The sequence below is a fragment of the Silene latifolia genome, chromosome 9, assembly GCF_048544455.1.
Source record: "Silene latifolia isolate original U9 population chromosome 9, ASM4854445v1, whole genome shotgun sequence".
In the NCBI taxonomy this organism is placed as follows: Eukaryota; Viridiplantae; Streptophyta; class Magnoliopsida; order Caryophyllales; family Caryophyllaceae; genus Silene; species Silene latifolia.
Genome location: NC_133534.1, coordinates 179088527 through 179104738, shown reverse-complemented (window position 1 = coordinate 179104738; position 16212 = coordinate 179088527). Strand labels below are relative to the sequence as shown.

Sequence of the window (16212 nt, the reverse complement as noted above, 5' to 3'; positions counted from 1 at the left end):
CACAATGGGCTCTAAAGATTAAGGAAGAAGTGGACAAACAATTCAAAGCCGTGTTTGTGTTGACTTCAGGGACTTGAACAAAGCAAGTCCGAAAGATGACTTCCCTCTACCTCACATTGACATATTGGTGGACAATACTGAAGACCACGCATTACTATCCTTCATGGATGGATATGCGGGTTATAACCAAATCAAGATGGCCATGGAAGATATGCACAAGATCGCATTCGTCACCCAATGGGGAACATATTGCTATACAGTAATGCCATTCGGATTGATCAACGCCGGAGCTACATACCAACGCACCGCAACTACACTCCTACATGACATGATGCACAAAGAAGTTGAGGTATATGTAGATGACATGATCGTCAAATCCAAGGAAAGAGAAGGACATATTGCGAACCTTCGCAAGTTCTTCGCAAGGCTACGAAAGTACAACATGAGACTCAATCCTCAGAAATGCACATTCGGGGTAACATCCGGAAAACTCCTGGGATATGTCGTTAGCCAACGCGGTATAGAAATAGATCCCTCAAAAATCAAAGCTCTGATCGAAATGCCACAACCTCAAACAGAAAAAGAAGTCAGATGATTCCTGGGAAAAGTACAATACATAAGTCGATTCATATTGAAACTTACCATGATTTGCAAGCCTATCTTCAAGAAACTCAAGAAAACAGACCACACCATGTGGGATGATGATTGTCAAAAGGCGTTTGACCGAATCAAGGAGATATTGGCTAAACCACCAGTGCTCATGCCGCCACAACAAGACCAACCTCTTGGTTTATATCTCACAATAACTGAAACTGCCATGGGTGCTATGCTGGCCCAAACTGTAGGAAGTGAAGAAAGAGCTATTTACTATCTAAGTAAGAAATTCTTGGAATATGAGTGCAAATACTCGCAACTCGAAAAGACATGCCTCGCTCTTGTGTGGGAAACGAAGAAGCTACGTCACTACATGCTTAGCTACTCCGTCAAGATATATTCCAAAATGGATCCAGTCAAATACCTCTTCGAGAAACCCGTCCTCAACGGACGTCTAGCAAGATGGACTCTGATGCTCTCAGAATTCGACCTCAAATATGTGTTGGAGTTAGTGTCCTCCACAATAGTGCGTTAACATAATAAATCTCATTAATAGAATATCATCAGATATTTAATTATTTGATCCTCGTCAGTTGATTAACGTAAATCGATAACGGTTGGCTGACTAGAGTTTGACGTTATTGTCGTGAGACGGCGGTGATCAACTGACCCCTTTCGGTCACACCTAAAGGAACGAACCCCAATTGATAACTAATTAATTGTATGAGATACAATTCATTTAGTCCCTTGATTTATAGACTAAGAGGTTAGTCGATTATTATTAGAGAGATTTCGAGTTGCGAACTCGAGGAGCGGCAGTTATTATTTAATTATGCGATAATTAAATAATAAGTTTTGGGAAACGGGTTTTAGTTAATTAACTGTTAATTTACTAAAATTGCACTAATTGATTAATGTGATTAATATTAGTACGTAAATAATATGTGTAGTGCTACACGTATATTTACGGAGTGTATTGGACGAATTAATTATGGAAGTATTTAAGCATGATACGATGTTTAAAATGAAAATTACACGGATTTGTGCGACAAATATAAAAACCAACATGGACCCGTATATAGTCATGTGGACCGTGTAAAATAAGTGTAATGGATGATTACTCACATAATCATTTTACCTTATTTTGTATACTACCATAATATATATCTTATACTACATTTTGCATGTGATGTAAGATAAATTATAAGACAAAAAATTGTCCACTTGATCATGCATCCACACGCCACACTTCCCCCTTACACACTCCATATATTTGTTCATTTGTTCACTCTACCTCTCTTATACAATTCATTACATTTTGCATGTGAACAAACTTCTTACATCTCTCTAAAATAATTATCCTTACTACTAAGCTTGTTAGTAAGAACACTAGTATACATTACTAAGATAAGTTAGTAATATTACTAATATTATGATCAAGGGTTCATATTAATAAGTTACTAGTTCTTACTTATTAATATTATTTGGGTTGTTCTTGGGTGCTACTTGGAGGAGACTTTCTAGTTGAAGGTTATACAAGGAGGATCATCCACATATATTTAGCTCAAGAACAAATTAGTAAGGAGAACTAATTTGTGCCCATTTTACCTTATATTCAATGTAAGGAAATTGTTTTTCCTTATACTTTGTTTTTATGCTTTCATATTAGCATGCATGTTACATAGATCACATAAACATCAATTTATGAGATAAATTAATTTTATTAGAGAGTCTAATATGGATCTATGATCTTTCAAGTGGTATCAGAGCTTAGGCTTGTAATTTGCATGTTGATTTTAAGCATTTTTATGAATTATGAGATAATTAGTAAAAACTCAAAAATTGTGTTAGAAGAGGTTTTGGCACGAAATTTTTGGGACATGCATACCTACTGATCTCAAAAGGTTTGTGGAATTTTTTGGTGATTTGTCAAGTAATTTTGCTAATTTTAATGATTTTTGGTAGAAAACCGAGTCAAAATGTCGCATTTTTGTGAAAAATTGACTAAAATTAGTTAAATGTTGATTCGGTGCATGACTTTTTTTATGGTAGTTCATGCATGTTTTCTACTGATTGTATGCAAAAGGTTGAAGGTCGATTCGAAATTTTGCATGTTTATTGATTTTTTGAGTAAAAAGTCGATAAAAGTCTAATTAATTAATCATAATTTCGAAATTTTTGATTCTGCCCATGATAAATTTATGTACATTTAAGAATATTATTTAAATGTCCAAAGTAGTTTTGCATGTGTGTTTTCACTTTGTTTTGATGTTTATTGGTTTTAGTGGTTAAAAACCGATAAATATCGATCTTTTTCTTCACAAAATTTATCCGAAATTTTTGGGCAATTTTTATGACTTTTTGGTGTTCTTGGGAGTGTTCCAGAATACTAAAAATTTTTGTTTCAATTGTTTGGGTAATTTTTCAATTATTTTGGATTTTTACTTAAATATTATGATTTTTCCGATTTAAATTAGCAAAATATCACCAAATCAAACTAATTATTTATCATAAAATTAGTGAGGACTAATTTTTAGGTTCAAAACAGTTTGGACAATTAGTTTGGACTTAAATGAGATTTAAGAGTTAATTATTGATTTTTACATGTTAAAAATCGATTAAATCCACAAAACCGAGATGGATACCAATGAATGATAGGTAGGGCGATTTTGGCATCATATTTACAGCATTTTAAGCATATTTATTTAAGTTGAATGAATGATTGTCATTTATTTAAAGTATTTATTTTTTGTACCTAGTATGGCCTAGTTAATTTTTAATCGTTATTACCCGAAATGAATGGGAATATCGATTTGTTTGTAATTAAATACGATCTCGTATCGTCGGTTTGTAATTAATTAATAGTTTCATTCATTTTATTAATTAATGTATAATAGGAATAGCTATGTAATTAATTTGTAATAGTTATTTTACCGGCGTTTCCAAAAGACGGATTACAACGAGACGGAGTCTTTTTTTGGAAGGTGTTCCAAATCCCACAAGGAAGAGCCACTTAAGGAATGAAGAGGCAAGGGACCAAGGAGTTGGTTTCCGAAATGTAATAGACTAGTTGTTTATTAACTAGGAGGCCATACTAGGATTTATTCATATGCTTACATGTTTGCTTGTTTTATTTTCGCGCATGCCAAAATCGCCATTCACATGCATTTTATTTTTCGCGGTTGTCAATTCACGTCAGTTACATTCACTGAATTAATTCACTTATAAGGAATTTATGACTAAATTGACAAGATCTCTCACATAACTAAAATTGAGATTAGCCTTACCAATTAGTAACACCTATGAATCTCTTGTTCATTAGAGCCACGCTCGCCCAAGCGGGGTGTTCTCTTTTTACCTTGGGTAAGTAGGGTGGTAAGCGGTTATCACACGCCAAAATTGGTTGGACTCAACGGGATATAAGACGGTCTTGTGTTCCGGGGCTAGTAGATGAATTTGAGGAAATTCGTCGACCAAGAGTTCTAGAGGTAGAATTAGTCAACGTGACTTACCGAATTTACGCAATTATGGGATGTTTCGCCCAAGCGATGCTCATTTTTGTTTAATATTTGGGTCTTGGAATCATTTATATAATTTAGTGGGAGATCATTATATAAATGCTAAAACTTGCTAAACATGTTTTTACAAGTATTTTTAAAAACAATGAATGTTAATTTTTCCTTTTTGTTGTAGCATTTTAATTCGCAATGGCAACTTCATCAACTCCATCGACTACTTCACTAGGCAAAGATTCATGGCTAAGGTCCGTAATGGACAAATGTATTTTAAAAGATGATGGTAGTAACTTTCTTGAATGGGAATCCAACATCAAAAGTGCTGCGTTGTCCGACAATGTGCTCACTTACTTGACCGATGCTCCTCCTATCGAGCCCGGTGCAAGAGCTTCATCGGCGGTGCGGACCGCCCATGATGACTATGTGAGGATGTTGAATGATATCAAGAATGTGTTGATATGGTCAATATCGCCAAAGCTCAAGCTATCATGCATTTCTTTAAATGCTTACGAGATATTCACTCGTATGATCACTATGTTTTCACAAACACCTAAAGTCCGTCAATACGATGCGGCGGCACGCTTCTTTGAAGCTAAGCTTGAGAGGGGCCAAAAGGTTGGTCCCCATGTCCTTAAAATGGTCGAATATGTTGACATCCTAGAGCGTCTAGGGTGTAAGATTCCTAAAACTCTTGTGGTGGATCGTATCCTTCACTCACTCCCAACCAAGTTTGCCCACTTTAGGGTAAACTACAACATGAATGGTATGGATAAGAGTTACCATGAAATTCATGCACTCCTCACCCAAGCGGAGAGGGATATGGAGGCTAGTGGGAGTGAAAAGGGAGATGTTTTAACCATGAAGTTAAAAAACATGTCTCTTGGAGTCAAGAAAGGAAAAGGGAAAGAAAAGTCCCAATTCAAGAAATCGTCAAAGAAAATTGACAAGGGAAAGGGGAAGGCCGTTGTGAATGGCAATCCCAAGGCAAAAAGTGTCAAGCTCTCCGAGGCCGAATGTTTCCATTGCAATGGGAAGGGGCATTATAGGAGGAGTTGTCCCAAATACTTGGAGGATCTCAAGGAAGGGCGTGTGACGCCTATTGGTATGATTTCCTCTCTCTATGTGATAGACGTTAATTATGCTTGTACTTCCACTTGGGTACTTGATACCGGATGTGGCTCTCACCTTTGTAACCATTTGCAGGGTATAAGGGACGTGCAAGCACTAGCAAAAGGTGATGTGGATCTCCGCATGGGCAATGGAGCTAGAGTAGTCGCCGTTGCCGTAGGGACCTATGTGCTCACTTTAGCTAGTGGTTTAGAGTTGTATTTAAATAAGTGTTATTTTGTACCAACTTTAACTAAGAACATCATCTCCATTTCCGCGTTAGACGCGGAAGGCTTTTGTTTTATGATTAAGGACAAGTGTTGTACTTTTTCTTTAAATGATGTGGTTTATGGCAAGGCCATTTCAATTGGAGGCATTTATGTTTTAAATGATGTTAATGACGTTTATCATATGGAAACTAAAAAGCTCAAAAAGGGTGATCCAAACGAATCCTACCTTTGGCATTGTCGTTTAGGCCACATAAACGAAAGACGCATTAAGAGACTTGCTTCATCAAAAGTGCTCAAACCATTTGGTTTCGAATCTTATGGTACATGCGAGTCTTGCCTTCTAGGCAAGATGACTCGTGCACCTTTTGCGGGAAAAGGGACACGAGCTAGTGAGGTTTTGGCTCTCATACACACGGATGTGTGTGGACCATTAACCATCACCGCTAGAGGAGGTTTTCTCTACTTCATTACTTTTACTGATGACTTAAGTAGATATGGGTATGTCTACTTAATGAAGAACAAAAGTGAAGCCTTTGACAAGTTCAAAGAGTTTCAAAAGGAAGTAGAGAACCAATTGGATAAAAAGATAAAGACTCTACGGTCCGACCGTGGTGGTGAGTATCTAAATATTGAATTTGATTCACACCTAAAAGATTGTGGTATAGTATCACAATGGACTCCTCCTGGCACACCGCAATTAAATGGTGTGGCCGAAAGGAGAAACCGAACTTTACTTGATATGGTTCGGTCAATGATGAGTCTAACTGAGCTTCCTAGTTCATTTTGGGGTTTTGCCCTCTTGTCTGCAGTATTTTCACTAAATCGAAGCCCGACTAAAGCGGCCGATAAGACTCCATACGAGATATGGACAGGGAGAGTCCCTCATTTGTCATTCATGCGTATTTGGGGTTGCGAAGCGTACGTTAAGATCAAGTCTGACAATAAGCTTGCACCTGTGTCGACAAATGTCTTTTTGTAGGATATCCAAGGGAAACACGTGGCTATTACTTCTACAATAAACACGAGAACAAAGTGTTTGTGGCTCGTGATCTTTGTCTTCCTAGAAAAGGAATTTATTTCTAGGAGACAGAGTGGGAGAAAATTTGAACTTGAAGAAGTTCGAGAGCCACAAACCGAGAATGAGGTAGAGGAGAACGTGGAGGAAAGCATTCCCTCTTCCTCTGAAACGGTAATTATTCCTAGAAAGTCAAGTAGGATTTCTAATCCACCTGATCGCTACCTTGGTAACATCGAAGAGGATGGTGTTTTGTTACTTCTTGAGAGTAATGAACCCACTACCTACAAATCGGCCATGTCTAGTCCCGACTCCTCGCTTTGGCTAGAAGCCATGCGGTCCGAAATGGATTCCATGTACGAGAACCAAGTATGGGACTTGGTGGATTTACCTGAGGGAGTGCGACCTCTTCAGTGTAAATGGATATACAAAATTAAACTCGGCGTGGATAAACATGTGGATGTTTACAAAGCTAGATTGGTGGCAAAAGGTTTCACCCAAGTTCATGGTTTACACTATGACGAAACCTTCGCTCCAGTCGCTATGCTAAAGTCCATTAGGATAATCTTAGCGGTTGCCGCATTTCATGATTATGAGATTTGGCAAATGGATGTCAAAACCGCCTTCTTGAATGGGATTCTAGAAGAAGAGGTGTACATGATACAACCCGAAGGTTTTGTGGATACATCTAACCCTAAGAAGGTGTGTAAGCTCAAGAAGTCCATTTATGGTCTTAAGCAAGCATCTAGGAGTTGGAATCATCGCTTTGATCATGTCATTAAACAATACGGTTTCACTAGAAGTGTGGAAGAACCGTGTTTATACATGAAGTTTAGTGGGAGTAAGGTTGTATTCCTTGTCCTATATGTGGATGACATATTGCTCATTGGGAATGATATTCCATCGCTCACTTCCGTTAAGGAGTGGCTAGGGAAACACTTCCAAATGAAGGACTTGGGAGAGGCACAACGAATCTTAGGTATCCGGATCTATAGGGATAGGTCCAAGAGGATACTAGCATTGAGTCAAGAAGCTTATATTGACAAAGTTCTTGACCGGTTCAATATGAAAGACTCCAAGAGAGGATTTCTACCTATGGGCCAAGGGATTACTTTGAGCAAATCACAGTCTCCCTCTACCCCTAAGGAAATTGAACACATGAAGACCGTCCCTTATGCTTCCGCTGTTGGGTCTATCATGTATGCTATGATTTGCACTCGTCCCGACGTTGCGTATGCCTTGAGCATGACAAGTCGGTATCAAGCCAAGCCTGGTGAGAGTCACTGGATAGCCGTAAAGAACATCCTTAAGTACTTGAGAAGAACTAAGGATTCGTTCTTAGTGTTTGGAGGAGAAACCGAGTTGTGTGTAAGAGGTTACACGGACGCAAGTTTCCAAACCGATCGGGATGACATGAAATCCCAATCCGGCTACGTGTTTATGCTAAATGGAGGAGCTGTTTGCTGGAAGAGCTTCAAGCAAAGTGTTCTCGCGGATTCTACAACAGAGGTGAGTACCTTGCAGCGTCGAGGCCGCCAAGGAAGTCTGTTTGGATTAGGCAATTCATGGAGGGGCTAGGAGTAGTCCATTCCACCAAAGATCCTATCACTCTATATTGTGATAACAGTGGAGCTATTTTTCAAGCCAAAGAGCCTAAGTCTAGTAACAAATCTAGACACATTGAAAGGAAATACCATGTAATTAGAGATTATGTGGAAAGGAAGGAAATTGACATTTGTAAGGTTGGGGGATGAGATGACAACATTGCGATCCTTTAACCAAGCCTTTATCAAAGGCTAAGCATGATGGTCATGTCGTCTCTATGGGATTGAGACGAGTACCAGATTTTCTTTAGATTATGGATATGTAATAATTGGATAGTGTATCTTTTATTATATATATGATAATCATATTCATTGTTTTCGTATTCATTCTTTTATGAATTTTTATTTAGTGTGACTAAATTTTAATACCTTGTTTATCTGAATAAGTTGTGGAGACAATGTTGAACACTATTCAAGTGAATAAGATGAACATTGTATTTTGTCCCTAGTCACTTAATGAGGTGACGTCTCGGAGTGACTAGATTGTAAGTCGATTGATGGTTGTTCAACACCATAAGGTCATATGTGATGACTGGTCGATTACATAGGCAGAGTGTATGACACTTTGCCGGACAGTGACCATTTAGAGAGTCCCTAAGTTCTATTATAGACGCCTGGTCGTGGCGGGGATCTCTAAGATGTTCTAATGAGTCGATTCTTTTGATTGGAGACTATTATCCGAGCGGTGCGGTTTTCGAGTGACTTTGGTTTTTGTCCTAGGTCGTGCCGTGAAAGGAGGCCAAAAGGGCATTTACTAGGTCATGGTGAGTTGTATTGTGCAATAGGATAGATAGGGCATACAGGAATTGTCCACCCACGTTGGGTAACTATATCTCAAGGCCACTCGAGGAGTTAATGACTACAAATGCGTGGCCACGCTAAGTAAATGTCTGTGAGAGATTTTTTCGGTCAAGTAGTCACACTCCCGATCGAGAAAACCACTCGCGATGTGTTCATGTGCAAGTGCGACCTGAAAGACACCTTGCATTGAGTGGGAGATTAAAACGGACAAGAGAATTGGTAGCGCACACCTTGTGTCGGACAAGTGGGAGATTGTTGGAGTTAGTGTCCTCCACAATAGTGCGTTAACATAATAAATCTCATTAATAGAATATCATCAGATATTTAATTATTTGATCCTCGTCAGTTGATTAACGTAAATCGATAACGGTTGGCTGACTAGAGTTTGACGTTATTGTCGTGAGACGGCGGTGATCAACTGACCCCTTTCGGTCACACCTAAAGGAACGAACCCCAATTGATAACTAATTAATTGTATGAGATACAATTCATTTAGTCCCTTGATTTATAGACTAAGAGGTTAGTCGATTATTATTAGAGAGATTTCGAGTTGCGAACTCGAGGAGCGGCAGGTATTATTTAATTATGCGATAATTAAATAATAAGTTTTGGGAAACGGGTTTTAGTTAATTAACTGTTAATTTACTAAAATTGCACTAATTGATTAATGTGATTAATATTAGTACGTAAATAATATGTGTAGTGCTACACGTATATTTACGGAGTGTATTGGACGAATTAATTATGGAAGTATTTAAGCATGATACGATGTTTAAAATGAAAATTACACGGATTTGTGCGACAAATATAAAAACCAACATGGACCCGTATATAGTCATGTGGACCGTGTAAAATAAGTGTAATGGATGATTACTCACATAATCATTTTACCTTATTTTGTATACTACCATAATATATATCTTATACTACATTTTGCATGTGATGTAAGATAAATTATAAGACAAAAAATTGTCCACTTGATCATGCATCCACACGCCACACTTCCCCCTTACACACTCCATATATTTGTTCATTTGTTCACTCTACCTCTCTTATACAATTCATTACATTTTGCATGTGAACAAACTTCTTACATCTCTCTAAAATAATTATCCTTACTACTAAGCTTGTTAGTAAGAACACTAGTATACATTACTAAGATAAGTTAGTAATATTACTAATATTATGATCAAGGGTTCATATTAATAAGTTACTAGTTCTTACTTATTAATATTATTTGGGTTGTTCTTGGGTGCTACTTGGAGGAGACTTTCTAGTTGAAGGTTATACAAGGAGGATCATCCACATATATTTAGCTCAAGAACAAATTAGTAAGGAGAACTAATTTGTGCCCATTTTACCTTATATTCAATGTAAGGAAATTGTTTTTCCTTATACTTTGTTTTTATGCTTTCATATTAGCATGCATGTTACATAGATCACATAAACATCAATTTATGAGATAAATTAATTTTATTAGAGAGTCTAATATGGATCTATGATCTTTCAATATGTGCCACTGAAAGTCATAAAAGGTCGCGCCGTCACCGAATTCTTCGCAGAAAATCCTATCAACGACGCACAAACCATAGATACTTGGTCATTTCCCGACAGGGATATACTTCAAACAGACGTAGACTCTTGGGATCTATACTTTGATGGGGCATCAAGTTTAAGAGGATTCGGAATAGGAGTGTCGCTCATTTCTCCTGAAGGTGAGCATACACCGATTGCTGTCAAACTCGACTTCGAGGTGACAAACAACGCTGCAGAGTATGAAGCTTGTCTCATTGGACTACAAGCGGCAGTAAGCTTAGGCATCAAAAACCTCCGAGTACATGGGGATTCATCACTGATCATCAACCAAGTTACAGGATCCTGGAAAATCCGAAGTGAAAGCCTTGCACCTTATCAGGCTAGGATAGACCAAGTGGCTCAATTCTTTGATCACGTAACCTACTTACACCTACCTCGAGAGGAAAATCAATTTGCAGACGCTCTTGCGAAACTTGCATCTCTAATAAATATGCCAGATCACATGGTGGACATGCCCTTGTGTATCGAACGACGGTCAGAGCCGGCTTATGTCCACCAAATCACCGATGAAGAAGAAATCACGCAAGAACCCTGGTTCCAAGCAATCTTGAACTTCAAGCTCAATGGTACCTATCCACCGGATATGGACAAGAGGGGAAAACGTGCTATACGCCTATTAGCTTCCCAATACATTCTGATGTAAGGAGAATTATACAAAAGAACACCTCTTGGTGTAGTCCTACGTTGCCTTGATCATTCACAGGCACGAAAGGTGATGGAAGAAGTCCACGACGGAGAATGCGGTCCCCACATGAGTGGGCCTATGATGGCAAAGAAAATCACACGTTTAGGGTATTATTGGACCACAATGGAATCTGATTGTATCAAATACGTGAGACATTGCCACAATTGCCAAATCTTCGGGAATGTACAACATGTCCCTCCTTCGTTGCTATACACGATGACATCTCCTTGGCCATTCTCCGCATGGGGAATTGACATAATCGGGAAAATAACCCCAGCCGGAACAGGAGGTCCTTGTTTCATTCTAGTAGCAATTGACTATTTCACCAAATGGGTAGAAGCGGCTTCCTACACTGGTCTTACGGCTAAAAATGTGGCAAAATTCATACAAAACAACATCATCTGTCGATATGGTTGCCCACATGAGATCATCAGCGATAATGGGTCACACTTCCAAGCCGAAACCGTACAATTACTAGCCAAATATAAGATTAAGCATCACCACTCTTCGCCCTACAGACCACAGACTAACGGCGCGGTAGAAGCGGCAAACAAGAACGTTGTCACAATTCTCAAGAAAATGACTGACAACTATAGAGATTGGCCAAGCAAGATACCCTTTGCTTTATGGGGATATCGTACATCAGTTAGGACGCCCACTGGGGCTACTCCTTTCTATTTGACCTACGGCATGGAAGCCGTACAACCAGTCGAGCTGGAAATACCGTCCTTACGTATTCTACTCGAAAGTCAAATCCCTGAAGCCGATTGGAAGAGGGATAGATATGAAGAACTCATCCTCCTGGATGAACGTAGGCTACGCGCCTTACATAATGTCCAAACATATCAAGCACGTATCAAACGAGCTTTCAACAAAAGAGTTAGGCCAAGAAACATCAAAGAAGGAGACTTAGTACTCAAATCAGTTAGAACTCTTTTACCTGTCGACCCAAGGGGAAAATTCAAACCTAATTGGGCCGGACCATATCTAGTCAAATCCATACTCCCAGGGGGTGCGGTTAGAATCACAGACCTAGATGGGAATGAGTTTTCAAACCCCACAAACCTTGACCAACTGAAACGATACTATGCCTAGAATAGGACAAAAACGCGCCTCGCGTAAACCCATGTGTCGCTCTTGTGGCACTAAATAAACGGCCCCTGGCCAAGCTGAAATAAGCTAAGTGTCACTATGCTCTTGCCTTTTGACAAGATTGTCATCCTCATATCGTCAAATAAACTAAATTCGCACCTTGAGAACAAGCAAAAGCTCATGCTTATTTTCTATGTTCATTACAAGCTCTTGCTTCGAACAATTATTCTTTTACATTTACTCGAACTACGCGCAAGGGTTTGATTTCGCTTTTTTTAAGTGAATACGTAGGCAATCTTTCACAGGATTCAACCCATTATATCTAAAAGGTAAATAGAAGGACATTTGCATTGCATTTGAAATTCGACAAGAATAATAAAAGAAAATCACAACGGTTTCATAACCATTTAACCTTTTTTTTATTCCATTCGCTTTCTAATAATAATAGTACGTTACATAATAAAAATAGAATAGGCTAGGATTCTAAAAATCCCTCCCTTTTATTACAACAATAATAATAATAATCAAATAATAAATAAGGACTCGGGCTATTCCTCCATCTTCCCCTTGCCCTTGTCATTCTTGTCATATTTCTTGTCACGACCTCGAGCCGGACGCTCTTGCACCACTTCAGACCTAATCACCAACGGTCTTTCTCGAGGCCTGACTCTTCCATTCTTGCCAACCACCATTTCCACAACAGGAGTAGTCTTTGATTTCTTCGAAGGATGAATGACCTGAAATCCAGCTTCTTCTTCTTCTTCTGTCAAATGCTTCTCCTTCTCTTTCTCTCCCTCGCGCACCTTGTAGTCAACAGGCTCGCGTTTCCTCAGTCTTTCGCGTTCTTCCGAAGTTGCAGCCTTTCTCCACCTCAGATAGGAATCCGACACCCATAAAGCATTGGTGGAGAAGCTCAAGAACCACATGTTCCTTTGGGCCCATTTGATGGCCCACTCTCTTCGGCTCTCGGTGGTAAGCGCTACAGCAGTCTGCGGAACGGTATCAAGCCTCGGGATAGTCTGCTTCAGCCCAACTTGCCTCATCAATCTTTCCGGAAAGATGCATACCATGAACTCCAGTCCCGGAATGCGCACGGACCTAGTGGGATCCAAAGAAGACACTCCAGTGACAGACTTGAGGTGCCACCACGGTACACCCCACCTAATCAACGGGCCATCATCATTCTTCAGCTTGTTCTTCCAATAGTCGCAGACCCGGGTGAAGTCCACCATGTACAACCGCGTCCTCATCGCAATCATACGGGAATGATAGGAAAGTGCATGAACTGGGGGCTCGAGCAGTCGGAGCCGTTCCATAAGCCAAACCTACCAAAAGCAGGTATTAGACACCCAAAAAAAAAACAAAAAAAAAACAAAAAAAAAACGAAAAAAACAAAAACGAAAAAAAAAACGAAAAGAAAGAAAGAAAAAAAAAAGGGTGTCTTTTACCTGTAAGATAACGGGACTCCCCAAAAGTGGCAGATCGCGGTTGGATTTCCTATTATCCAAACCCAAGATAATCTCCCCTAAACATAAGCAAGCTGGGCTCCTGCGCAGCTCCATTTGCTCGATAAGACCCAAAAGGCGGGGATCACCTCGCAAATCTTCATCAACATGTCCGTGGAAGACATACACATGCAGCAAACAAAAGCCAAATGCTCTCCTTCTAGCAACATAAGAGACAGTGGGGTCGGCCCTGTTAATGAATCGGTCTACAAAGTCCAGCATTCTCACGCCTTTCGGGGTAACTAAGCGATCCACCTCAAGTCGGGTCAGTCCGAGCAGGTCTCTGAATTTGCTCTTATACCCTTGTGAAGTGGAAGGAATGGCAGGTAAATGCTCGGGGTCCCACCCACCAATAGCAGCAATTTCTTCAGGAAAAGGACAAATATCACCACCTGCGAACGCGAAAACATGATAATTTGGGTCCCAATAGTCAAGGCAAGCATCCAAGAACGGTTTTACAACCTTAATGAGTTTCAAACTCAATAGAGACCCAAGGTTATGAGCACCCATGTCGTGCTTCTTAATGTTCGAGAATTCATTAGTCCATTCCTTCAAGCGGATCTCCAAAGTATTCATGATGACAATTTTCTCTTGAAAATTTATTTTGGGAGTTTTTATGTGGATTAACGGAGAAGAGACGGAAGAATTATATGATTTAAAGCTTCGTCGACGCTCCTATTTATACTAATTGCTGTTTCCAAAAATCCGCCAGAACGGACAAGCTTAGGAACAGGCGCAGCGCCTGCTGCGCCTATTAAAAGGGACGCAGCTCATGCTGCGCCTCTTCCCCAGACTCACTTTCTGCGATTTCCGCGTTTGGATCTTTCCTAATTCTATAACGAATAATTTCCTATTCCTACGGGATTTTATTTTGGTAAATACGAGCAGTTTACCATGTTTCAAGATTCCTAAATTCGCGGACACGCATTTCGAGGCAACGTCGACACCTTCGCCATTTTCATCGCACTTATTTCTTCTTTTTATTATTATTTTAATTCATTTATTCTTAGGAAATAAATTTCATTTCTTTTCTCATTTTTAGGATATAATTTTCTTTTGTTTTCGTTCTTCAACAAATTTCAAAATTTTCATTTCTACACTTATAGATTTCTCTTTTTTCTTTTTTTTTAGGGGGTAACCCTCCCTACCGTCCGGTCATTTCCGGCAAATTTTTTGCATTTTTGCATTTTTTTGTATCCTTTTGAGTCTCATTTTTGCGCTAATTAAGACCACATGTGTATAAAATGTATGTTTTGGTGTGATTTCCATGTAAATTTCAGCAGCATGACGGCGTAAACCGTTGTCTACCAAACCTGTTCAAGAACTAACCTGCAGGTACAAGCAACATAACCCTGCAGCAAAGGCACTCAGGCCATCATATATACAAATGTACAAGCAAACTGGGGGCTTGCGCCCCGAGCCAAGTCCAAAGTCCAAGCAAACTGGGGGCTTGCGCCCCAAACAAGTCCAAAAAACGTTCGAAATCAGATGTCCAAATGTACAAAACTACACAAAACTACTGCTGGACACCCTCCAACTCAGCAACCCTCGCCGTAAGAGCAGCAATCTCGGCATCCCGAAACTCGAGCTCCCTCGACAAGCGAGCTGTCTCCTCCCGAGACTAGGTCAACTCTCGCTCCAGCTCACGACCAGCCTGTAGACAGAAATAAATTGGCTCATGTCAATCAATTCAAACAAAACTGAAAATCAAAAAGCAAAAGAAATCAAATGAGGTTCATACCTGACGACCTCGACCGCCGACGAGTGCCTCGATGGCAGTAGCTCCTAGCCGGTTGGCCACCCTCCATAGCGCCACGAACCGAGATGGCGCGACCTGCATTTCAAAAGAAAGTCTCAGTAAATTGAACAAGTTCAATCAAATGTGTTCTTACACGAAAGGTATATAAGCTGGAGGCTCACCCTCCGAATCGATCTTGCCCGATCGTCTAGGCCAGCATCCGTCACAGCTACGTCAAAGTCACGCAACTCGGAGATCGTCGTCCTCCCAGTCACGTCGGTGTACTCGAGGGTCTCGGGGTACACTGGGGGCTCGATGCCCGCCGCCTCAACCTCTTGCAAGGACAAATAAGTTCTCGTTAATCGATGATCTTTCGTCGTAATTCCCGAAACCAAATCAAAGAAAAGTAAAGGATACTCACAACTACTGGCCAGTACGCCAACCTCCCGTAAAGGAACGCTGAGTAGTCCTCGCCAGGCGGAAGAAGGTCGTCGCCACTGGCACCAGCCAAGTCCGCCTCCCTCTCAGCCTCAGAAGGCTCCCTGAACATCGTCCTCGGAGGATCGACGGGAACCGTCAACGCGCCCCGAGAGCACTGACGAGCCAAACGCTCGCCCAGATACCACACAGGACCCATCGACGTCCACAACAAAGCCCGGCCGACTCGAGCTCCTAGGTCGAAGGACCTCAGCGACAAAAGGAGGCGCTCCAGCGTACTCCGCCCAAGGTC

At 40.3% G+C, this 16212-nt stretch overlaps 1 protein-coding gene across 1 annotated transcript; it reads left to right on the top strand.

The window, feature by feature from the left end:
• Window positions 1–1916: 1916 nt before the first annotated feature.
• Window positions 1917–14656, top strand: LOC141599609 (uncharacterized). Its single transcript, XM_074419675.1, has 3 exons — window positions 1917–2214; window positions 4288–5211; window positions 14649–14656. Exons 2-3 carry the CDS (start codon window positions 4302–4304, stop codon window positions 14654–14656), a joined length of 918 nt encoding a protein of 305 aa, XP_074275776.1. The 5' UTR covers window positions 1917–2214; window positions 4288–4301.
• Window positions 14657–16212: the final 1556 nt, after the last annotated feature.

Coding starts and splice junctions, on each gene's coding strand:
- LOC141599609 (XM_074419675.1), top strand. CDS start 4,302: ATGGCAACTTCATCAACTCCATCGACTACTTCACTAGGCAAAGATTCA.